The sequence below is a fragment of the Schistocerca serialis genome, chromosome 11 (assembly GCF_023864345.2).
Source record: "Schistocerca serialis cubense isolate TAMUIC-IGC-003099 chromosome 11, iqSchSeri2.2, whole genome shotgun sequence".
Taxonomy (NCBI): domain Eukaryota; kingdom Metazoa; phylum Arthropoda; class Insecta; order Orthoptera; family Acrididae; genus Schistocerca; species Schistocerca serialis.
Genome location: NC_064648.1, coordinates 144,867,050 through 144,893,670, shown reverse-complemented (window position 1 = coordinate 144,893,670; position 26,621 = coordinate 144,867,050). Strand labels below are relative to the sequence as shown.

At 39.8% G+C, this 26,621-nt stretch overlaps 1 protein-coding gene across 1 annotated transcript in view; it reads right to left on the bottom strand.

The window, feature by feature from the left end:
* LOC126427232 (uncharacterized) overlaps positions 1–26,621 on the bottom strand; it is a 96,892-nt gene that overhangs the window by 59,686 nt on the left and 10,585 nt on the right. The window contains exon 2 of the mRNA XM_050089469.1: positions 7,901–8,063. Coding sequence (XP_049945426.1) covers positions 7,901–8,034 — 134 coding nt within the window. The 5' untranslated portion in view covers positions 8,035–8,063. The remainder of the gene's footprint in view (positions 1–7,900; positions 8,064–26,621) is intronic.

The window sequence follows — 26,621 nt, the reverse complement described above, 5'->3', positions numbered from 1 at the left end:
CTGCTCAGACATCACTGGGTTTTCTAAGTTTCCTCTCAAATTTTTTTCTTTAAGATGTGTTGGAAATACTGAAGTCATGAAAAGAGCACTTGAACTTATTCTGCATGTGAAGAAGTATGTTGCTGAAGTACATAAAAGACCTCCAGAGACTAGAGACATTGAAAAATTTAAACGTCTTTTAGAACACAACTGTGCAAAACATGAGTTTCCTGTATCTGTATCAACTGAACCTGAGGAGCTTTTAACTACGCATCTGTCAACTGACTCTTCTCTACCCATTTTTGTACAGAGATTTGTTCAGTTTAATGTATAGCACTGTATCTCAGTTCATAAAGAAACTGTTATGGAAATGGCGACAACGTCTACCAAATTTTACTTGCTACTGATGTTTCCGAAGCATGTGATTAAGAAACAAGTCATTATGCAGATATTGTATGTGGTGCCATTGCTGCTAGAAAGAAAACACAGAAAGTGATGTCCTTATTTCATAAAAGTATGCACAGGTACTTTGCAAAGTCTATATCTACAAATTACTAAGAGGACTCCTTTGAAATTAAAGATTGTAGGCAGTTCATGTTTATCACCCTAAGTTATACAGCGCTCCATTCTGAGAAATTCTTGACTGACAATGCATTGGAAGAATTTGTGTCAAAAAACATATGACTCCATCAACAGCTGACATACTGAAGAGCGAATATTTTAAATTTTCTGAGTATTCAGAAAAACAACTAGAACAATTCAATCCTAAGAAGGATGAACTTGATCATTTTCTGATGAATTTATTGCTAAGTGCGAAACATGACTTCACCAAGTTTGTATAGATGTTATGCATGTTTCATGGAAATGCTGCAGTTGAAAGAGGCTCCTCTGTTAACAAGAAGTTTTACTCTGAAACTTAGAAGATACAGTTGATGCAGAAAGAAGTGCTTACACTGCAACACAATCAAAGATCAATAAATGATTACAGAAAAGGTCATGGAAGAATCTGAAGCTTTAGATGTTGAAATTTCAAGTTTAGCTAAGAAATTTAAAGACTGAATTTTTTACAGTGCAATTTTACACAAATTTTGAATTTTCTTAGTTCTTATACTGTCCTAAGGAAAACTGAAAGTTGTCAGTGCAGTACTACTTTAAAACAATGTGTATTTTAAATAATGTGATGATACAAGGACAGTTTGGAAAGTAATCTCCTTTTGCCTGAAAATAAAAAACTTTCATGGAAAAATGAATTTTGTTATGTCCAACCTGAAACTATGTCCATTTGCTAGTTTAGTATTTGTCATAGGATTTCACTAATTTACAAATTCCTTTTCCACAAAATCTCCTGTGTGGGTGTGCAACCAGTCTTTCACAGCATTTTGGAGTTCATTGTTGTGCTGTGATGCAAACCACTTCCTCATATGAGTGAACAGATGAAAATCCCTTGCTATCAAGTCTGGAGTGTATGGGGAATGACGAAAAATGTCCCATTTGAATTGCTTCAAAATCTCAAGAGTGTTTCGGGCACTGTGAGGACATGCTTAGTTATGTAAATGCAAAACACCAGGTGTCAGCATACTGTGATGTTCTTTTGAATGGCAAGCCTAAGTTTCTTCAAAGTTTCACAGTACACATCAGATGTGATCATCATTTCACAATCCATAAATTCAACCAGCAAAATACACTCAGTGTCCCAAAGCCATAGCCATAACCTTCCTCAATGACAAAGTTTGGCAGGCTCTGTTTGACCTGCCTGGGGAATTGGTATGGCTCCAAGCGACTGACCGTTGTTAAGTTTCGGCATTTACATTTGCCACCCAATTGTGTGAAGCAGACAAAAAGGAATACAAACGTCTCAAAAATGAGATCGACGGGAAGAGCAAAATGGCTAAGCAGGGATGGCTAGAGGACAAATGTAAGGATGTAGAGGCTTATCTCGCGAGGGGTAAGATAGATACTGCCTACAGGAAAATTAAAGAGACCTTTGGAGATAAGAGAACGACTTGTATGAATATGAAGAGCTCAGATGGAAACCCAGTTCTAAGCAAAGAAGGGAAAGCAGAGAGGTGGAAGGAGTATATAGAGGGTCTATACAAGGGCGATGTACTTGAGGACAATATTATGGAAATGGAAGAGGATGTAGATGAAATGGGAGGTATGATACTGTGTGAAGAGTTTGCCAGAGCACTGAAAGACCTAAGTCGAAACAAGGCCCCAGGAGTAGACAACATTCCATTAGAACTACTGACAGCCTTGGGTGAGCCAGTCCTGACAAAACTCTACCATCTGGTGAGCAAGATATATGAGACAGGTGGAATACCCTCAGACTTCAAGAAGAATATAATAATTCCAATCCCAAAGAAAGCAGGTGTTGACATGTGAAAATTACTGAACTATCTGTTTAATAAGTCATAGCTGCAAAATACTAACGCGAATTCATTACAGATGAATGGAAAAACTGGTAGAAGCTGACCTTGGGGAAGATCAGCATGGATTCTGTAGAAATGTTGGAACACGTGAGGCAATACTGACCCTACGACTTATCTTAGAAGAAAGATTAAGGAAAGGCAAACCTACATTTCTAGCATTTGTAGACTTAGAGAAAGCTTTTGACAATGTTGACTGGAATATTCTCTTTCAAATTCTGAAGGTGGCAGGGGTAAAATACAGGGAGCGAAAGGCTATTTACAATTTGTACAGAAACCAGATGGCAGTTATAAGAGTCGAGGGGCATGAAAGGGAAGCAGTGGTTGGGAAGGGAGTGAGACAGGGTTGTAGCCTCTCCCCGATGCTATTCAATCTGTATATTGAGCAAGCAGTAAAGGAAACAAAAGAAAAGTTCGGAGTAGGTATTAAAATCCATGGAGAAGAAATAAAAACTTTGAGGTTCGCTGATGACAATGTAATTCTGTCAGAAACAGCTAAGGACTTGGAACAGCAGTTGGACGGAATGGACAGTGTCTTGAAAGGAGGGTATAAGATGAATGTCAACAAAAGCAAAACAAGGATAATGGAATGTAGTGGAATTAAGTCGGGTGATGCTGAGGGAATTAGATTAGGAAATGAGACACTTAAAGTAGTAAAGGAGTTTTGCTTTTTGTGGAGCAAAATAACTGATGATGGTCGAAGTAGAGAGGATATAAAATGTAGACTGGCAATGGCAAGGAAAGCGTTTCTGAAGAAGAGAAATTTGTTGAAATCGAGTATTGACTTAAGTGTTAGGAAGTCGTTTCTGAAAGTATTTGTATGGAGTGTAGCCATGTATGGAAGTGAAACGTGGACGATAAATAGTTTAGAAAAGAAGAGAGTAGAAGCTTTCGAAATGTGGTGCTACAGAAGAATGCTGAAGATTATATGGGTAGATCACATAACTAATGAGGAGGTACTGAACAGAATTGGGGAGAAGAGGAGTTTGTGGCACAACTTGACTAGAAGAAGGGATCGGTTGGTAGGACATGTTCTGAGGCATCAAGGGATCACCAATTTAGTATTGGAGGGCAGCGTGGAGGGTAAAAATCGTAGAGGGAGACCAAGAGATGAGTACACTAAGCAGATTCAGAAGGATGTGGGTTGCAGTAGGTACTGGGAGATGAAGAAGCTTGCACAGGATAGAGTAGCATGGAGAGCTGCATCAAACCAGTCTCAGGACTGAAGACCAAAACAACAAACAACACCCAATTGTCAAAATTCTCTTCAAGAAAAACCTACTCCTTCTCCATCGTAGCATGAAAGGAAATCTAAGGCAGAGACCATTCGTTTGGTTTTGTGGATATCTGTGAGAAGTTTCAGTACCCACTGAGCACAGTACTTTCAGTAGGCTAAGTTATCAGTGACAACCTCATACAAAGCTGTAAGAGAAATTTGCAGGAATTGTTCAAAAAGTTCAGAGATTGTGAATCTTCAATTTTCACAAACTGTTTCATCAATTTTCTTGATAAGATCATTACTCACAGCAGAAGGCTCACAACTCCTCTCTTCATTAGAATGTTCTATCACTTTTTTAAAAAAATCAGACCCATTGCCACACAACACCTTCACTCATATATTGGGCTGAGAGGCTGCAGTTGGCAGTCTTGTGTGCATGAGGTGTGCTTGCCTGTGTGTATGAATGGTGTGTGGCTCTTGTTTACTGACAAAGACTGTGACCGAATGCTTTTTGTAAGTTCTTTTAATTGTGCATGTCTGCAACTTAATGTGTCTTCTTCACGACAAGAAGCAATCTGTCTTTTCCTACATTGTTGATATTCCTACCTGGAGTTCCCATTAGCCTTTTCATAATATTGTCACAAGTCATATATAGTTCCATTATTCGTGTTGGCTTACAGTTTAAGTGACATAGGAATTTTACATTTAGCTTTCACTTCAGCCAGCTTCCAAGTTCATTACAAAAATGTTTTTGTCATTGTAGGATCATGTACATTTTTGGGAGGGTGAATCTGACTAAAGAGATAATGGAAGAGTCACAAAAAAAGACATGAATTTGATACTCTGACAATAAGCAGAATTCCTGTATAGTTACCTAGGGATTCTTACACTTATAGCCCAGTAAATATACCGCCTACGGGTATTTGTGTTTAGAAAAAAAGAGTGAATTTAGAATGAATTCAATGGTTCACAACCACAAAAAAAGAGTGAATTTAGAATGAACTCTACAGTTCTTAATCACAAATGTAGAAATAGAAATAATTTCCATACAGAGTATGATCCCTCTCTAGGGTTGGGAATGGAAACTTATATTCATGTGCAAAAGTCTAACAGGTTGCCAGTGGACATTAGGCAGAAAATCGAAAATCCCTTAATACTTAAAAACAAAGTAAAAACATACCTTATTAGCCACTACTTGTTCAACGCGTGAGCTTAGGAATGTCTAACTCTAATGTTTGTACCAGATAGACCCTGATTTTTCCAGTACATAGACTGCTAACAGTGATCTGTATAAAGTTAAAATGTTTTGTTTGATGTGTTGGATAATGTGACCAGCAGAGTAGTATAGGACGAGAAGCAATTGTTTTATTCAAGGTAGCTGTTTTTCTCCTAACATAAATATGTAAGTAATCGAGAATTACTATAATTATAAGTTTAAGTAGATTAATACTAGTCACAATTTGTTGCTAGTCACTTTACAGAAGTAGCCAGCAGTGATTGGTCCTGCCTGTTAACACGTTCACTGTGGCTCACACTTAAAAACATCAACAAAAGCCACCAGTCTATTGCTGCTAATGGTTATGAGCATTTCCACCACCAACTAATCAGTGCAGCAGTTGATTATAGGTGTGTGTGTTAACAGTTGTTAATATTCACTTTAGTTTTGCAGCTGTGACCACGTTTTTTTTTTTTTACAAACAATGAAGTTTCTGGGAACAATTTTTTGCCTACATTTAAAAAAAAAATTATTTTATTTATTTTTAATGTGCTTAATTGTCTGTGAGATAGCTTATTTGAAATGGCAGGTAACCAATGGACACTGGGACCTTCTAAAGCTAAAAAGTGTAGGAAGAATGAAAAATCCACTGCCGATCAGGTACTGAACATGTTACAAGATAGCAATTTTGAATTTGAAGATAAGAAATTGTAGGAGGATAGTTCGAATCTCAAGGATACAGAAATTTACCTTAGTGATGATAATGTGGAGACAGAGCATTCAAATGGATTTTGTAAGAGTGTGGGTTCAGAACATATGGATGATGATGATGATGGTGGTGGTGGTGGTGGTGGTGGTGGTGGTGGTGACGAAAATATAGATGGTGAAGAATCCACACTGGCAGATGATGAAGTACACAACATGCAATATCATCCATTTACAAAACAGGCCATGTTTACCATGTCATCCGACTAGCAATGGACCTATGGATTTTTTAGGCTATTGCTTACAGAAACCATCCTTCAGCATATAGTTGATGAAACAAATGACAATGCTGTGAGTGTATTTCTCAGTGACAACACAAAGGACAGGTCTAGGATTCATAGTTGGAAACCTGTTAGTGTACAAAACTACTTGTCTTTTTAGGTATTTCATTACATATGGATTACATGAAAACCTCTCAATTACACAATTACTGGAAGAAAGATCCTTGGTTTCAAAATAAAGAAATAGTGATGATCATGAGCAGAGACAGATATATGATCATCTTATACTTATTACATTTTGCTACAAATCCACAGACAGGACGCTCAAAACTGAATGACTGATTATATGAAAATATGACCTACCCTCTAAACTATTTTGACAATAAAATGTGTCAAGTATATTACCCAGGGAAAGACCTATCTTTAGATGAATCGATGATTCTTTGGAGGGAGAGATTGTCTTTTAGACAATATATACAAAATGAAAGACATAAATATGACATAAAAATGTAAATGCTAAGCAATTTGGATCGTTTTATAAATAACTGCACTATGTAAACAGGAGTGCTTGATGAGATGAGGGGAAAGTCTCATGCTGAAAAGATCATTTTGCATTTGTTGTTGGAGAAACTGCATGGTGGCCATCGTATTTACACGGACAATTACTACAATAGCTTTGCTTTAGCTAAAACCTTACTGAATCTGGAAACATGCAGTACTGGGACATTATAGGAGGAACACTCTCGAGGAAGTAGTATCTGTAGAAACGAGTAAAGGAAACACAAATGCTTGCTATTTGGAAGATGTGATGATCAGAAAATTTTATGGAATTTCAGAACACAATGGCACAAGTGACCAATTAATACCAGCAAGCAATCTCAAAACTACTGCCAATTGTCAAATACAGTGCAAATGTGTCTGGGACTGACTGGCAGGATCAGACACTCATGTTATTTACATGAACAGCAGACCATCTGCTGGCCTGGAAAACTATTCTTACACTTAATTGACATGCTACTTTTCAATTCATATTATTTTTACAACAAATATTTGGGGAATAAAATAATACTGTAGGATTATAAAATAAAAATAATAAATGTACTACTTCCTCCAATGGAAATTCAAAGAGATGTGCAAAGCAGACCTCATAATAAAACACACATTGTGCAAAAGCAGGAACCAACTGAAAGGAAAAGGCAAATCATGAGGCAGAGGTGAAAAAGTGAGCCAGACAGGGCATGTTCTGACACCCCATGTAATACTACGAGAGTCTGAACAGTTCTTGATACTGTTTGAACTGCTGTATGATAACACATGTTTATTGAGGTTTTTGTTTTACAATGGATATTGTTAATATTTCCGAAGAGAGCTATTTTTTTATATGAATAATGTCAGATTATATTTTGCATTGATGTTTTACCATTGTTTCAATGTTCTCATTGCCACATTTTTCTGCTTTGCAAAATATGCACATTTGCTTGTTGTTTCAATTGTTTCTTTTCATTGGCGATAAATCAGAGGAGTATGTAGATAGTCTGAAATAATGCTTATGACGCTTACACATTTATCAAAGAACCCAAGTCAGCTGATGCTTATATGTGTTAAACAAGCTGACAGTATTTCAGGTACAGGATAAAAACAGCAAACTTTTTCTCGAGTAATATTTCATCTCATAGAACACACAAGCTTAAGGGTCCCCAAACGAGCGACCGATCACTGCAATTTGCCCCCACGTGTGATCTACAAAGCGATCTGTTGTCCACGTGACAGATCGCTGTGATCCGTTGCTTATGTATGGAGCCCTTTAGAAGTTTCTGTCTTGTAGGTTAATAGCTCGTCTTTAAGCCTGCAGTGAATTTGTTGACTTGATCCATATCCCCGAAGGCTATCCTTCATGCTGGGATTGACGAAACATAATGAGTGAATGAAAGAATTCGTAAATGGCAATTTCAAACACTGAAGAACAGAATTATATTCTTTTGTAGAATTTTGTGTTAGTAATATAAAAAGGTTTCACTGCAAATTATGTCATATCTCCTACACAAAAAAATCACATTTCACCAGCGCCACTCACCCAAAACACCCCAGTGCGGCACCGCCAAATCCCAGATGGGACACCTTGAGACCTGTCGTGCCGAGGTCATTATAGCGCATCGCCCTCACAGCTGCCTCATCGTGGAAACCCGGAACATAAGTCGGGGGCAGCATTTCTAGCAGGATCTCGAGCTCTGGTGTTTCTACAAAAGACAAGAGAGACTTGTTGGTGCTTCCATACTGTGATTACAAATATTGACAATAACCCAGCTGTCTTATACAGCTGAGCGACAATTAATTATTTTAATGTATTTATACTAGCAATATTTCAATATATTCACACAAATGTCTTTCCTTCTCTGTATCGTGTACCACTCTCTCAATTGACATGGAGCTTTCTGGATCCGGTCACCACTGTGTGTGTGCAATGATGCAGTCAGATGGATACAGTGTTTCTTGATCTCCAAAGAGCATTTAAGTCGGTACCACATCAATGTTTCTTAAGAAAATTACAACTGTCGAAGGACTGACTCAGCACACAGGAAAGTCAAAACAAACTTCGGTGACATTAAAAGCAAGGGTGATAACATTAAGAGTGCAACAGGAATTCCGCTGTTAAACGCAGACGAGAGAGCGGATAGGTGGAAAGTATACATTGAAAGCCTCTATGAGGGGGAAGATTTATCTGATGTGATAGAAGAAGAAGCAGGAGTCAATTTAGAAGAGATAGGGGACCCGGTATTAGAATCAGAATTTAAAAGAGCTTTGGAGGACTTAAGATCAAATAAGGCAGAAAGGATAGATAACATTCCATCAGAATTTCTAATTGGGGGAAGTGGCAACTAAACAACTATTCACGCTGGTGTGTAGAACGTATGAGTCTGGCGACATACCATCTGACATTTGGAAAACTCTCATCCACACAATTCCGAAGACAGCAAGAGCTGACAAGTGTGAGAATTATTGCACAATCAGCTTAAAAGCTCATCATCCACGTTGCTGACAAGACTAATACAGAAAAATGGAAAAGAAAATTGACGATGCTCTAGATGATGGTCAGTTTGGTTTTAAGAAAGGTAAAGGCACGAGAGAGGCAATTCTGACATTACGGTTAATAATGGAAGCAAAATCAAGAAACATTCATAAGATTTGTTGACCTGGAAAAAGTGTTTGAGAACGTAAAATGGTGCCAGATGTTTGAAATTCTGAGAAAAATAGGGGTAAGCTATAGGGAGAGACATGTCATATACTACAATATGTACAACAACCAAGAGGGAATAATAAGAGTGGATGAGCAAGAACGAAGTGCTTGTATTGGAAAGGGTGTTAGACAAGGATGTATTCTTTTGCCCCTGCTGTCCAATCTGTATATCGAGGAAGCAATGATGGAAATAAAAGAAAGGTTCAGGAGTGGAATTAAAATTCAAGGTGAAAGGATATCAATGATATGATTTGCTGATGACATTGCTATCCTGAGTGAAATTGAAGAAGAATTACTTGATCTGCTGAATGGAATGAACAGTCCAATGAGTACAGGGTATGGATTGAGAGTAAATCGAAGAAAGACGAAGGCAATGAGAAATAGTAGAAATGAAAGCAGCGAGACACTTGATATCAGGATTGGTGGTCCCAAAGTAGATGAAGTTTAGGAATTCTGCTACTTAGGCAGTAAAATAATGAATGACAGATGGAGCTTGGAGGACATCAAAAGCAGACTAGCAATGGTAAAAAGGACATTCCTGACCATGAGAAGTCTACTAATATCAAATAATTGGCCTTAATTTGAGGAAGAAATTAGAGAGAATGTACATTTGGAGTATAGCATTGTATGGTAGTGAAACATGGACTGTGGGGAAAACAGAACAGAAGAGAATCGAAGCATTTTAGATGTGGTGCTACAGATGAATTTTGAAAATTAGGTGGACTGATAAGGTAAGGAATGAGGAGGTTCTGCGAATCGGAGAGGAAAGGAATATGTGGAAAACACTGGCAAGGAGAAGGGACAGGATGATAGGACATCTGCTAAGACATGAGGGAATGACTTCCATGGTACCAGAGGGAGCTGTAGAGGGCAAAAACTGTAGAGGAAGACAGAGATTGGAATACATTCAGCAATTGAGGATAAAGGTTGCAAGTGATACTCTGAGATGAAGAGATTAGCACAGGAGAGGAATTCATGGTGGCGGGCCACATCAAACCATTCATAAGACTGATGAGCTTCAGGTGTGCCTCACAGAAACGTGTTGGGTCCCTTGCTGTTTGTGTTGTATATTATTGCCCCTGCAGACAATATTAATTGTAACCCCAGATTTTTCACACATGATACAGTTATCTATAAGGAACTGCTGTCTTATGAAAGCTCCACAACTATTCATCCAGATATTGACAGGATTTCAAACTGGTGCAAAAATTGGCAACTTGCTTTAAATCCCCGTAAATGTCAAATTCTGCACTAAATAATGTGAAAAATATAGCATCCTTTGACTATAATATCAGTGAGACACAACTGCAAATCAGTAACTCGTACAAGCACCTGAGTGTAACAGTTGATAGAGATCTAACGTGGAACACTCACATAGGCTCAGTCGTAGGTAAGGCAGCGGCCAGACTTTGGCTCATTGGAAGGTTACGGGGAAAATGCAGACATTCTATGAAAGAGATTGTTTACAAATTGCTTGTGTGTCCCGTCTTAGAATGTTACTCAAGTGCATGGGGCCCCTATCAAATATGAGTAAACAGTAATATTAACAATACAAAGAATGGCAGCATAGTCACAGATTTGTTTGACCCACAAGAGACCATCACCAGAATGGTGAAAAATGTGAACTGACAGACACATGAATGTAGATGCAAAAGATACTGTGGAAGTGTGCTTAGTAACTTCCATGAACCAGCTATCAATGGTCAATCTACTAATATACGAGGGCAGTTCAATAAGTAATGCAACACATTTTTTTCTGAAACAGAGGTTGTTTTATTCAGCATTGAAATACACCAGGTTATTCCCCAATCTTTTAGCTACACAACACTATTTTTCAATGTAATCTCCATTCAATGCTACGGCCTTACGCCACCTTGAAATGAGGGCCTGTATGCCTGCACGGTACCATTCCACTGGTCGATGTCGGAGCCAACGTCATACTGCATCAATAACTTCTTCATCATCCGCGTAGTGCCTCCCACGGATTGAAGAAGGAGAAGTTCGTTCAGATTTTTGTGCCTACGAACACACTGAAGTTGTTTCTTCAATTTCTGAAGAGTAGCACAATACACTTCAGAGTTGATCGTTTGACCATGGGTAAGGACATCGAACAGAATAACCCCTTCAGCATCCCAGAAGACTGTAACGATGACTTTACCAGCTGAGGGTATGGCTTTAAACTTTTTCTTGGTAGGGGAGTGGGTGTGGCGCCACTCCATTGATTGCCGTTTTGTTTCAGGTTCGAAGTGATGAACCCATGTTTCATCGCCTGTAACAATCTTTGACAAGAAATTGTCACTCTCAGCCACATGACGAGCAAGCAATTCCGCACAGATGGTTCTCCTTTGCTCTTTATGGTGTTCGGTTAGACAACAAGGGACCCTGCGGGAACAAACCTTTGAATATCCCAACTGGTGAACAATTGTGACAGCACTAACAACAGAGATGTCAAGTTGAGCACCGAGTTGTTTGATGGTGATCCGTCGATCATCTCGAACGAGTGTGTTCGCACGCTGCGCCATTGCAGGAGTCACAGCTGTGCACGGCCGGCCCGCACGCGGGAGATCAGACAGTCTTGCTTGACCTTGTGGTGATGATGACACACGATTTGCCCAATGACTCACCGTGCTTTTGTCCACTGCCAGATCAGCGTAGACATTCTGCAAGCGCCTATGAATATCTGAGATGCCCTGGTTTTCCGCCAAAAGAAACTCGATCACTGCCCGTTGTTGCAACGCACATCCGTTACAGACGCCATTTTAACAGCTCCGTACAGCGCTGCCACCTGTCGGAAGTCAATGAAACTATACGAGACGAAGCGGGAATGTTTGAAAATATTCCACAAGAAATTTCCGGTTTTTTCAACCAAAATTGGCCGAGAAAAAAAATGTGTTGCATTACTTATTGAACTGCCCTCGTACTTCAGCCCTCTACATATTGCTTCCATAGGGATTGTGAGAACAAGATTAGATTAATTACAGTATGCTTGTGGCTTTGAAGCACTTGTTTTTCTTCCACAGTCCATACATGAGTGGAACAGGAAAAAGCACCAAGTCTGTACTTTCAGAAGTACCCCACTTTATCCACTTTACCGCAGAATATAGATACTGATGCAGATTCTTGAGAGCTTGGAAACTTGTCAGTAGGAGTACAAAGAGAAGATACACGAGCAGAAATTCGCTCTTGTAGTACTCCTGTAATACATCTTCTTGCGATCTGAAGTCGCCATGGAAGTAGAAGAAATAACTCCTTGTCTATAGGTCACTGAGCTTAAAGAGCTATTGTATCTAACAAGAAGTTAGAGATAATGAAAAACTCTGCGATCTACCAGCTGTTAGCCTTAACAATAAATATGATCCAAAAATAGTTGACTCCAAATACAACAAAATTATAAAAAGGTGCAACAATTAATACACTACTGATCTACAGAGAAAATAAAGTTTACTGCCAGGACATACATAGGTAGGATGTCTGACAAAATTGAAGATTTTTTTTGAAATAACGATATAAATATATCCTTCAAAAAAAAAAAAAAAAAAAAAAAAAAAAAAAAAAAAAAAAAAAAAAAATTGAAAACATATACCATAGAGAAGAGAACAAGTACGAACACTCAGGAGGTCATTTGAGTGGAATGGTTTGACAACCAAAATCAGGACTGATGGGAAAGTACCTAAGTATGTGCACTTTTTAAATGAACTGGTTCATTCACTTCAGTAATGTACAATTACCACAACATGATTAAAGTGACCAGCAGATTCTGATATTCTGTTTGCCTTGCTGAAATGCAATTGCTGAGCTGATGTACCATACTTTTGCTTGACTTTAAAGTGCCGTTCAAAACTTGCAATCTCTACTGATGACATAAGAATACTAATCAAGGGTCCAAGCTGAATCTCAGCAGACACAGCTCACATCTGGTGGAATGTTTCAATACACACTCCACCGTCCTTAAACTGCCAAATATACAATCTGAACTATCAATTGCATTACAGTCTTATTTTTTTGTTGTTGCCATATGTCGACATGCGTCGGTGTCTCCTAGACTGCGCCTTGTGAACTAAACACCTGTTTTCTGCAGTATAGTATGAAATGTGGTCACAGGAATGTGTATACTTTAATGATATTAAGCTTGATGAAATTGTTAGGTGGTGGTTAGAGGAAGATGTCAGTGGTATAGATTAAGAAAAAGGTAAAAAAGACGACGATTTTGCAATACCCAATGCTGCTAGCAAACAAGAGGATCACTCAGAAGAATTTCAGGTTAGTGGTGAGAGACGCCTTTCTGTTTCTCCAAAAAGAATTTATAGTGATAGTTAAAATCAAATGTGTTATGAGTGGTGGTAAAGAAAAATGTAGATCCCAGCATTGAGCAACAAACCCTGGAATTTAGTTCTGAGTGAAAATTTACTGGCTAAAGAGATATTATATATTTTTTTCAGAATGTAAAACTCAGTTCTCTGATAGTTTGTTGTTGTGTACTATTTAAATATCTATACAAAAGTATGTGATTTTGTGTGATAAAAAGCAAAATACTGCGGGCTTTATTTAGTGCAATAAAATCAACAAGGAGTATTGAAAAACACTTAAATAATTGTGAAAGTAAATGTTATACAACTTCAGTTAAAATTTTCAAGTGATTTATAACTTAAATTTCAGTTTAAACATAAGAGTCCCATTGACCACGCTTTGTAGTATATTTTACAGAAAAGTCACCTTTCAAGTTCAAGGGTCAAGTCTAAGTCTCACAAAGACTCATATTGTTTTATTTCAAACCAGTAATAATGACCTGTAGGTACCAGAAGCAGATATTAATGGTCATATACTGAATGACGTGCAGAGTCTGAATTTCCTCGGGGCCCCACTGAATAACAGATTAAAATGGAGTCAACACATGGATAAACTAACCATGAAGCTCAATTCAGCAGGTTACTCCATTATAAGCATCTCCCAATGTGTTTACCTAAAGACAAGAGAATAGTCTTATCTCTTTTATATAAAAGACAACGTCTTGACCGTTTGACTCATCACCATCCAGCCCAAACCGCTAAGGGTACAAACTTGAAACTTGGAGACAGTGTTGATCTTATACTGTACACCTCATTTAAGAAGGGATTTTTTTTTAATTCCACCCCTAATAGGGTAAAATGCAGATAAAAGGTTTTTTAAAAAATCTTGTTATTAATGCAATTTTGAAGCTAGAAATACGAAAATTGGTATTTGGTTTCTCATCTGAAATAATGAAATATGTTTCAGCATTTTTGGGAATTTAACCCTCTTGGGGATGAAATAATGGGTGAAAGTATTTTTGAAAAAAAAAATCATTGTTAAAGAACTACTAAAGCATTTTTAAAGCTACATTTATGAATACTGGTATTTGACTTCTCAGTTTGAAATTAAAAAAGTAAGTGTTTCACTGTTTCTGGAAATTCATCCCTAAGTGGGCGATTCACTGACCCATCATCACTCAGCATAAACCAATATGGATGGAAACCTTGAAATTTTACTATAGGCATTATTTAGTACAGTGTTGTTCAAAATTCCACCCCTAAGGGGTGAAATGGAGCATGAAATACTTTTTGAAAATCTGTCATTCCTAAGGCAACTTTGAAACTAGAACTACAGGAATTGGTATTTGGTTTTGCAAACAAAAATAAAAATACATGCTTCAGCATTTTTGGAAATTCAACCACAAAGGGGGTAAAATAATGGATGAACAAAAATGTTTTTAAATAAATCATTATCAAAGAACTACTAAAGCATTTTTAAAGCTACATCATTGAAAATTTGTATTTGTCTTCTCAGCTGGAAATAAAACATATGGGTCTCAGTGTTTCTGGAGACGAAAATTTTTATGAAAATATTTCATTATGAAAGCATTTTTAAAGCTAAATCTAAGAAAATCTGTATTTGGCTTCTCGGTTCAAAATAAAAAATAAATGTTTCAGTGTTTTTTGAAAATTCAACCCTTATGGGGGTAAAGTGAGCGAAGAAAATTTTTATGGAAATATTTCATTACAGAAGTATTTTTGAATCTAAATCCATGAAAATTTGTATTTAGCTTCTCAATTAAAAATTTTAAAAAAAGAAATAAAACATGTTTCAGTGTTTTTTGGAAATTCAGCCCCTAAGGGAGTGAAGTAGGGGATGAAATTTTTTATGAAACTATTTCGTTACATTAAAACATTTTTAAAGCTAAATCTATGAAAATTTTTATTTGGCTTCCATTGAAGTATGTGTTAGGGGATAAAAATTCGTATGAAAATGTCACCATAAGAACTCAAAAGGCACGAGCAGCAAAGGCCTCTGACTCTAGCTACCAGAACTGCTTTTTGGTCAACAGTACATTCAGAAAAGGCCATTCCTCTATGGTCTTAATTTGTGTACAAAGTTTAGAAGATGTTACAATCTGTGAACAACATAGAAATTCGATTAAAGAAAAACGAAAAGTATATGTCCAGATCATGCAATATATGTGAGCAAAGTGGTGGGTGCTAAACTACTTTTGTATATTTTCACTTGCTGTTCTATGGAATTATCTCCTGGGACAGTACGCAAAAGTAAATAAAAAGTTTATTCAGCACAAGCGAGCATTAAGAATATTGTGAAAAGCAGATATCCGTACATCTTGCAGAGGTCTTTAACACATTTTGTTGCTGATAATAAAAGCCTCCTTCAACTGCACTGCAATATCCACTGTTAGAATACAAGATACAAAAATAATTTTCATGTAGAATTTGTCTTTTTATCCATAGTTCAAAATGGAATTGTGTAAGCTATTGGGAAGACTTCAACAAGCTCCCATCTAACATAAAGCAAGAAATTGGGAATATGTACCACTTTAAGAGGAAAGTAAATAACACATCCCAGTTTCCACTCTTTCTATAAATTATCCGAATGTGTAGGGGACATCGTTTAAATATGTGTGTATAATGTGAGCGGTATGAAATGGAACGAGCATGTGAGGTTTGTGAGTGGAAAGCCGACGAATGGTCGACTTTGGTTTATTTGGAGAATTCTAGGACAGTGTGGTTTATCAGCAAAGGAGACCACATATAGGACATTAGTGAGATAAAGGCTTGAGTACTGCTAAAGTCTTGTGATCTGTACAGGTCAGATCGAAGGAAGACATCGAAGCAATTCAGAGGTGGGCTATTGTGCACTACTGGCCATTAAGATTACTACACCAAGAAGAAATGCAGATGATAAATGGGTATTCATTGGACAAATATACACTATTGACGATTAAAATTGCTCCACCAAGAAGAAATGCAGATGATAAATGGGTATTCATTGGACCAATATATTATACTAGAACTGACATGTGATTACATTTTCACGCAATTTGGGTGCATAGATCCTGAGAAATCAGTACCCAGAACAACCACGACTGGCCGTAATAATGGCCTTGATACGCCTGGGCATTGAGTGAAACAGAGCTTGGATGGTGTGTACAGGTACAGCTGCCCATGCAGCTTCAACACGATACCACAGTTCACCACGAGTAGTGACTGGCGTATTGTGACGAGCCAGTTGCTCGGCCACCATTGACCAGACGTTTTCAGTTGTTGAGAGATCTGGAGAATGTGCTGGCCAGGGCAGCAGTCGAACGTTTTCTGTATCCAGAAAGCCCCGTACAGGACCTGCAACATGCAGTCGTGCTTTATCCTGCTGAAATGTAGGGTTTCCCAGGGATCGAATGAAGGGTAGAGCCACGGGTCGTAACACATCTGAAATGTAACATCCACTGTTCATAGTTCCGTCAGTGCAAACAAGAGGTGACTGAGACATGTAACCAATGGCACTCCATACCATCACGCCGGGTGATACGCCAGTATGGCAATGATGAATATACACGATTCCCAGGTGCGTTCACCACGAAGTCGCCAAACACGGATGCGACCACCATGATGCTGTAAAAAGAGCCTGGAGTGATCAGAAAAAATGACATTTTGCCATTCGTGTACCCAGATTCGTCAATGAGCACACCATCACAGGCGCTCCTGTCTGTGATGTAGCGTCAAGGGTAACTGCAGCCATGGTCTCCGAGCTGATAGTCCATGCTGCTGCAAACGTCATCGAACTGTTTGTGCAGATGGTTGTCATCTTGCAAATGTCCCCATCTGTTGACTCAGGGATCAAGACATGGCTGCACGATCTGTTACAGCCATGCGGATAAGATGCCTGTGATCTCGACTGCTAGTGATACGAGGCCGTTGGGATCCAGCACGGCGTTCCGTATTACCCTCCTGAACCCACCGAATCCATATTCTGCTAACAGTCATTGGATCTCGACCAATGCGAGCAGCAATGTCGTGATACCATAAACCCCAATCGCGATAGGCTACAATCAGACCTTTATCAAAGGCGGAAATGTGATGGTATGCATTTCTCCTCCTTACACGAGGCATCACAACAAGAATGCTGTTTGTGTATGAGAAATTGATTGGAAACTTTCCTCATGTCAGCACATTGTAGGTGTTGTCACGGCGCCAACCTTGTGTGAATGCTCTGAAAAGCTAATTATTTACGTATCACAGCATTCTCTTCCTGCCGGTTAAATTTCGCAAATATGGGGCAGCCACATCAGCTTTTTAGCAAAAAGGAGGCCCAAGAAAAGGGATTGTGCTACAACATCTAGGTCCTGATTGCCTAAATAAAGTTCTGGATAGGGGTTTACTGTGGGTCGATGGCAAAAATTCGTAACCAACATTTTGAAGGGAGGAAACTGGAAGTCGTGGGAAAGAGCCCATGCAGAGGCCTACAGTATGGTGCCTTGCAGCTGGTGTTCAGCAGAGCAATGAGGGGGAGCTGCACCAGATGCAAAACTTGTCGACAAACAACACTGGGGTAACCAGAGGCCCAACAGAGGTTACGAACCCATTGATGGCAATGAGGAAGCGTGCAACACTTCACACAGAACCCTGTGGGATACTGTTCTCCCAGATCAAGGGTGCTGTGTAAATTGCCAATTCTAATCCAGAAGAGCTGGTTCGATAAAAACCCACGCAAAAAATCAGAAGTGCGTCGCAAAAGCCCCAGTCGTGGACGGTAACTAAAATGTGACGGCACCGAGATGTGTGGTATGTCTCGTGTAGGTCAAAGAACACCTCAACAAGCAGTCAGCAGTTAGAAAAAGCCTGCTGAATTGCTGTTTCCAGTCAGAGTAAATGGTCAGTTGTAGATCAACCTTGCCAGAAACCACAGTGATACGGGGTCAAAAGGCCCCACGATTTGAGCATGCACCATAATTGGAAGCTAACCATCCCCTCAAGCAGTTTACAAAGGAAGTTGGCCAGGCTAATCTGTTGGTAGCTGTCGAGAGACGTTGGGTTCTTCCTGGGATTAGTATGGGGAATACTGTGCTGTCTCGCCACTGTGAAGGGAAGACACCCACGAGCCAAATGCTGTTGAAGATCCTGGGTAGATGTTGTCTCCGAGTGTCGGATCATCTGATTGTGGATGGAATCTGGGCCTGGGGCCAAGTCATGTGAAGAGATGAGGGCCTGCAAGAATTCCCATTCAGTGAAGGTTCATGTTAGGCTTCAACTTGGCAGGGATTGAAGCAGGGGGTTTCTTCAAGTCGTTGCTTCTGCTGGATAAAGATATACTAAGTGATCAAAAGTATCCCGACACCCCCAATAACATATGTTTTTCATATTAGGTGCAGTGTGCTGCCACCTACTGCCAGGTACTCCATATCAGCGACCTCAGTAGTCATTACACATCGTGAGAGAGCAGAATGGGGCGCCCCGCAGAACCCACGGACTACAAACGTGGTCAGGTGACGGGGTGTCACGTGTGTCATACGTCTGTACGCGAGATTTCCACACTCCTAAACATCCCTAAGTCCACTGTATCCGATGTGATAGTGAAGTGGAAACGTGAAGGAACACGTACAGCACAAAAGTTTACAGGCCGACCTCGTCTGTCGACTGACAAAGACCGCCAACAGTTGAAAAGGGTCATAACGTGTAATAGGCAGACATCAATCTAGACCATCACACACGAATTCCAAACTGCATCGGGATCCACTGCAAGTACTATGACAATTAGGTGGGAGGTGAGAAAACTTGAATGTCATGGTTGAGCAGCCACATGTCATGCTGGTAAATGCCAAACACCACCTCACTTGTTGTAAGGAGTGTAAACATTGGACGATTGAACAGTGGAAAAATGTTGTGTGGAGTGACGAATCATGGTACACAATGTGACGATCTGAGGGCAGGGTGTGGGTGTGACAAATGCCCAATGAACATCATCTATCAGCATGTGTAGTGCCAACAGTAAAATTCAGAAGCAGTGGTGTTATGATGTGGTCATGTTTTTCAAGGAGGAGGCTTTCACCCCTCGATATTTTGCATGGCAGTGTCACAGCGCATGCCAACATTGACTTTTAATCACATTCTTGCTTCCCACTGAAGAGCAATCTGGGGATGGCGATTGCATCTTTCAACACCATTGAGCACCTGTTCATAATGCACGGCCTGTGGCAGAGTGGTTACACGACAGTAACATTCCTGCAATGGACTGGCCTGCACAGAGGCCTGACTTGAATCCTATAGAACACCTTTGGGATGTTTTGGAACGCCAACTTCATGCCAGGTCTCACTGACCGACATCGATACCTCTTCTCAGTGCAGCACTCCTTGAAGAATGGGCTGCCATTCCCAAAGAAACCTTCCAGCACCTAATTGAACGTATGCCTGCGAGAGTGGAAGCTGTCATCAGGGTTAAGGGTGGGCCAACACCATATTGAATTCCAGCATTACCGATGGAGTGCACCACGAACTTTTAAGTCATTTTCAGCCAGGTGTCCAGATACTTTTGATCACATAGTGGAGCAGAAAAGGAACAGGACGCCAATGCTGTCACAATGTGTTCTGCAAGGACTGAAGGCTCAGTACACAGAGCACCTCGAACGATAAGACCCTGGACAGTTGATTGTCACTGGTGACCCAGAATGCCTGGACTATAAGATCCATCAGAGGCTAAGCCACCTGTGAAAGCAGCCATGTCATACACCAGCTCTGCTGCAATCACTACACAGCTTTTTATGTTGGTATGACTAGCAACCAGTTGTCCACTAGGATGAACAGCCTCACCAAACTGCGGACAAGAGAGGTTGACCATCCGTGGCACAACATGCGAGAAATAACACGCTAAATTTCAATGGCTGCTTCACACCTCAGACATCTGGATCCTCCCCTCCACTACCAGCCTTTCTGAACTGTGCAGATGGGAGTTATCCTTATAACACATTCTCTGCTCCCAAAATTATCCTGGCCTCAACATACAGTTTTCACACCCTCTCTCCTGTCACCAACTCACTATTCAGTATCCCTTCATTTTTGTGTGCCATCCTCTGCCAAGGCACCTGCCCATCTTTCCCCAGTCCTCTCCTTTTCCGTTCTATTTTTCCCACCTCCCTGCCCCACATTCTCCCTACTCTGCACCTGTTGGCAGTACAGTACCTGCACACTTTGCCGACAGTGCTCCTCCCCCCCGGTACACTGCTATCCCTTCCCCTTTCCCTTCCCTCACTCCTTCAGTTAGCTGGTTCCATTCCACGTCACAGCTGCATTCTGGTCTGAGCTGCCAGAATTGGTAGTCACATGCACGTGACGTGTGCTTGCTTGTGTTAGTGAATATTGTGTGTTACTCTTCTTTTTCTGATGAAGGCTGTGGATGAAAGCTAAAGTTTAAGTGTCTTTTAATTGTGCCTGTCAGCAACTTAATATGTCATCTTTATTTTTTGGTAAACAGCAGTTTGTCTTTTCCTTACACTGTTTCTAACCACTTGACTCAGTTCTTGGTTCGTGGTGCACAATCACAGTTGCAGAAGTGTATTCATAGCAAGTAAACTTCCACAAGTGCCTTCCAGAAGCTACTATAATCTGGTTAAAAGTACTTCATAGCTGACATCTGTCACTTGCCTCTACGACGTTGTCACATCTGATAGCAAGTCACTTCTCAAATGCTGTGAATGTGTAATGCAGAGCAGTGTTAGAAGTGGCCACCTCGAGGTATGTCAGAATTCGAGATGCTCTGTCAACAACTAATTTTAAGTGACCAATGGCTGAAGTGTGGTAGACGGTGCATTTTGTAGCCCTGAATTTAAACTCACGTTCTAACTTAACCACAGTCTCGTGATGTGCAATGTATCTGAGGAAACAGCAGTCAACAACCTGTGGCAGAACTAAAATCTCAATTACTTTGTTCATGGCAATTTAAGCTAACCTCTACAAAAAAGACTTCAAATCAAAGAAAGTTCAGTTTCAGTGCTAAAAGGAAACTGTAATTTCTTGCTACCATTGGTTACCTAAAAGTATCTTTTCACTGGCTACATGAGCTGCCACATTACCAACCGGTGAGCAGTCCTCATTGACACTTGTTTGCACATTATAGACAACACAGGCAGATTCCAGATGAAAAAAGAATGATAGGTAGAAAAACGAGAGAAAGTAAAACAGTCAATACGATAATGAAAATGACGTGACAAAGAATTAGAAATTAAAAAATTACATTGAAACCAATTATTTGGGTAAAAATGTCAATCAAACTCTTTTAATTAGCTTTAGAAATTTAAAAAAATTCACATCATTTGACAATATTTGAACCTGCAGCCTTCAACATGGGTTAATCCCTAACCACTCAAGTTGTTGTTTTACACATGATTACCCAGTTGCAATGATGAATTGCAGCCTTCAAAAACTTGGTTTCATGCAATGTCGTGCAAAGCTTATCTGATATAGGCTGATCTCTGTGATTATAATAACCACGTAAGTGATGTTGAACTGCTTCTTGTGCAGAAGTATCCAGTATCATATATCATGAAATACGAAATTAAAGTGCCAGACCCGTGATTCGAGATCCAGACACATCGAGAAAGAATATCGGAAAAGTAGCTGGAAGTGAACTGACTGTTTATTGTGATGGTTTGGCAATGGCGAATGGTTTGACGATGAGCGCTCTTATTGGAGAAAACCAGCTACAACCTGTGAAGTGTCAACTATCACGTAATTTCTATCAGACTATAGTTCTGCAACGTGGAGACACCCCGAGCAAGACGGCTTTAACAACTCTCGTCTACATCCAGAAATAGCTTCCACAAATTAGTAGAAACAGTTTCATGCATCTTGCTGCAACTACTTGTCAAAACTGCCAGTTGCTGGAAGTTTTTGCTCAACCTTGGAAGAATTTTCTGTGTTCAGTATTGGTACAAAACTGTCAGTGTCAAAAACAGCCAGGCTGAAACAAACGTACCATTACAACCACTAAAGATACACTCCCTTTGCCAGAAAAGTCCCAGGACAGCTTTTTTTTCTATTTTTTAAGTTGTTGTTGTGGTCTTCAGTCCTGAGACTGGTTTGATGCAGCTCTCCATGCTACTCTATCCTGTGCAAGCTTCTTCATCTCCCAGTACCTACTGCAACCTGCATCCTTTTGAATCTGCTTAGTATATTCATCTCTTGGTCTCCCTCTACGATTTTTACCCTCCACACTGCCCTCCAGTACTAAATTGGTGATCCCTTGATGCCTGAGAACATGTCTTACCAACCGATCCCTTCTTCTAGTCAAGTTGTGCCACAAACTTCTCTTCTCCCCAATCCTATTCAATACCTCCTCATTAGTTATGTGATCTACCCATCTAATCTTCAGCATTCTTCTGTAGCACCACATTTCGAAAGCTTCTATTCTCTTCTTGTCCAAACTATTTATCGTCCATGTTTCACTTCCATACATGGCTACACTCCATACAAATACTTTCAGAAACGACTTCCTGACACTTAAATCTATACTTGATGTTAACAAATTTCTCTTCTTCAGAAACACTTTCCTTGCCATTGCCAGTCTACATTTTATATCCTCTCTACTTTGACCATCATCAGTTATTTTGCTCCCCAAACAGCAAAACTCATTTACTACTTTAAGTGTCTCATTTCCTAATCTAATTCCCTCAGCAACACCCAACTTAATTCGACTACATTCCATTATCCTTGTTTTGCTTTTGTTGATGATTTTTAAGTATGGAGTACTAAAAAGGAACAAATGATTTTATATTACCTGGTATGTGTGCATCCTTGAAATGACCTCAGCCTTGTTTCTGTACAAACTCACTATGTGGCAGGGGTGTGCTTAGCATAGCTGACAAAGTGAATCCTAGTTGTGAGTGAAGATTGAACATTAAGTTCTGCACTAAGCTCGGGAAAACTCCTAGTGAAACGTTGACAATTATTGAGCAAGCATATGGACGTGAGGCACTTTCAAGAAGTCACATTTTCGATCGGCACAAAAAGGCAGAGATTCAGTGCAAGACAATCCCAGAGCTGGTCCCCCTTCTACAGCACGTACCGATGCAAACGTGCAGAGTGTAAAGCAGTTATTGCAAGAAGACTATGATATAACTGGGCGTGCAATATCAAAAGCACTGAATTTCAATTGTGACATGTGTCATAAGATTTTACACGAAGATTTACGAAAACAAAAACTTAATGCAAAACTCGTCCCTCAAACACTAACAGACAAACAGAAAGAGGAAAGACAAAGAATATCTGCTGAACTACTGTAGAGAGCCAGACCTGATCCCACATTTCTGTCAATGACAAAGGTTGACGCTAACAGTGAGACCTCACACAAAGTGTCAAAGTGCTGAATTGTGGAGACCCAGATCACCAGCCTCAAAAAAAGTCAAACAAAAACTTTCGAGAACATAGACAGTGTTGAAACTTTCTGGCAGATTAAAACTGTGTGCCGGACCGAGATTCGAACTCGGCACCTTTACCTTTCGCGGGCAAGTGCTCTACCAACAGAGCTACCCAAGCACGACTCACACCCCATCCTCACAGCTTTTGCTTCTGCCAGTACCTCATCTCCTACCTTCCAAACTTAACAGAAGCTCTCCTGCGAACCATGAAGAACTAGCACTCCCGAAAGAAAGGATATTGCGGAGACATGGCTTAGGCACAGCCTGGGGGATGTTTCCAGAATGAGATTTTCACTCTGCAGCGGAGTGAGCACTGATATGAAACTTCCTGGCAGATTAAAACTGCGTGCCAGACCGAGACTCGAACTCAGGACCTTTGCCTTTCGTGGACAAGTGCTCTACCATTCTATAGACAATGTTGATCACATTCTTTGACAGTAAAAGATTAGTTCACCATCAGTATGTTGCTCCAGGTGAGACAGTGAACCAAACTCTTTACATCAAAGTCTTGAAACGTTTGCAACAAGCAATTTGACATCACTGCCCTGATTTGTGACATTCTCAGGGCTGGTTCTCACTGTATGATAATGCACGACATCATACTGCTTTATCTCTTACAGAGTATCTGGCCAGACATTCTGTTATTGCCATTATTTAAAATCTACAGAGAAAATGTTATGAGAAAAAGTCTTGATTGCTGTATTGGTGGGATCCAAATTGGAGGACGACAAATCAGTAATTTAAGATTTGCTGATGATGCCACACTGTGCACAGAACCAAAAGTGGAAATGATGGAACTACTGGTTAGGGTTAAGAGCAAAAGTGAGAAACCTGGATTGTCAATTAATAAGAAAAAGACCAAGATCATGATAACTGACAGAGGTGAGTCACTACCAGTTGCACTGTCATGGGTAGGGATGCTGCATTGAATCTGACAATGATTTGGAAAGTCTGCACCCTAACAATTCGTACTAAATTGAGAGTGCTGAAATCTCTGTTGTTTCCAGTCTTCCTTGGCACTGAAACATGAACAATAACTGAAGGGGACAGCAAAAGAATGGACACTTTTGAGATGTGGGTATATAAGAGATTGCTGAGAACATCATGGATTGACAAATGGACCAACAACTCAGCCTTTCAAGACCTCAGTCTTTCAAGAACTCACTCTTTCAAGAACTCACTCTTTCAAGGAGTATTTGCTTCCAGTGAATCCTACAGTTCTTTGGTCACTGAATTTGACAACAGGAGGATAACTTGGAGATGATGATCATCCGAGGCAAAGTCAAATGATAAAGATTGTAGGGAAGACCACTGAGATGATGCATAGACCAGATAAAGGAGAAGAGTCATGAAACATGGGTCAGCTACTCTGAGATTGAGGAAAATGGAGACAGACTGTTAAAGAGGATTGTGTGATGGGTCACTAACTTTCAGCTATGAAAGACGGAGTGTTGATAATGTGCATTACATCTATAACACAGGTAATAAATATGGTTTGCAAAAATCTAAGAATAATTACAAGGCACTCTCTTGGTGATATAGCTTGCCACATTTTTATATCCTGTTTTTGATTATTTGATTGTACAATAGGTAAGAGTAGCTCGAAACTGACACGTACGACATTTTCAGAAAGTTTTTAACTGAGTGAAGTCCTCTGATTTTAGTTCATTCAATAGTGTTTCTTGAGAATTTAAATTGTACACCTCTGTATCAAATGAATTGGTGAGTAGGAAAAGGGGTCATGTCCCAGAAAGTAAATTTGTCAGGAGAGACAAAAAACTGTGTGACTACAAAATGGATTTAAGCACAGTGTCTTACGAGTTCCCACGTAGCAAGTGGCCCCTGGATGAAACAATATACACCATTACAACACACTTCAGCCACAGACTGTAGTCAGTAATTGAGTTTGAATGTACTGGGTTCAAATGGCTCTGAGCACTACGGGACTTAACAGCTATGGTCATCAGTCCCCTAGAACTTAGAACTACTTAAACCTAACTAACCTAAGGACATCACAAACACCCAGTCATCACGAAGCAGAGAAAATCCCTGACCCCGCTGGGAATCGAACCCGGGAACCCGGGTGCGGGAAGCGAGAACGCTACCGCACGACCACGAGCTGCGGACGAATGTACTGGGGATGACCCCTTTCCGAACTTGATGATGTCTATGAGGCAATTAGCATTCTACTTGCGGAAAAAGGATTGTGTTTATGCAAGTTTAAATTATTCATATTCATTGAAGTAATGAAAAAGTGTGTTATGAACATACATGTTTATTCATAATGTAACCAAAATACAACCACACACAAAAAGTACAGCAAAGCATTGTGAGTATGCTTCATCTTCATCTTGTCCATCCTTCGCTGGCCACTGGCAGATACTGTTATAAAATGGTTTCTGCTTGTCAGGTATTAATTGCAGAATTTTGTTTATGTTGTCTAATGTCTTCTTTTTAATTGGAACAGGTCCTATACAGGGTGTTACAAAAAGGTATGTCCAAACTTTCAGGAAACATTCCTGACACACAAAGAAAGAAAATATGTTATGTGTACATGTGTCCGGAAACGCTTACTTTCCGTGTTAGAGCTCATTTATTACTTCTCTTCAAACGTACTGACGTGCTTGATGCTAGTACAGTAGAGCAATGAGTCGCATGTCAACACAAGCAGCGAAGTCAACATTACCTTCCTTCAATTGGGCCAACTGGCGGTGAATCGAGGACGTGCAGTACATACTGACAAAACTAAAATGAGCTCTAACATGGAAATTAAGCGTTTCCAGACACATGTCCACATAACATCTTTTCTTTATTTGTGTCTGAGGAATGTTTCCTGAAAGTTCGGCCGTACCTTTT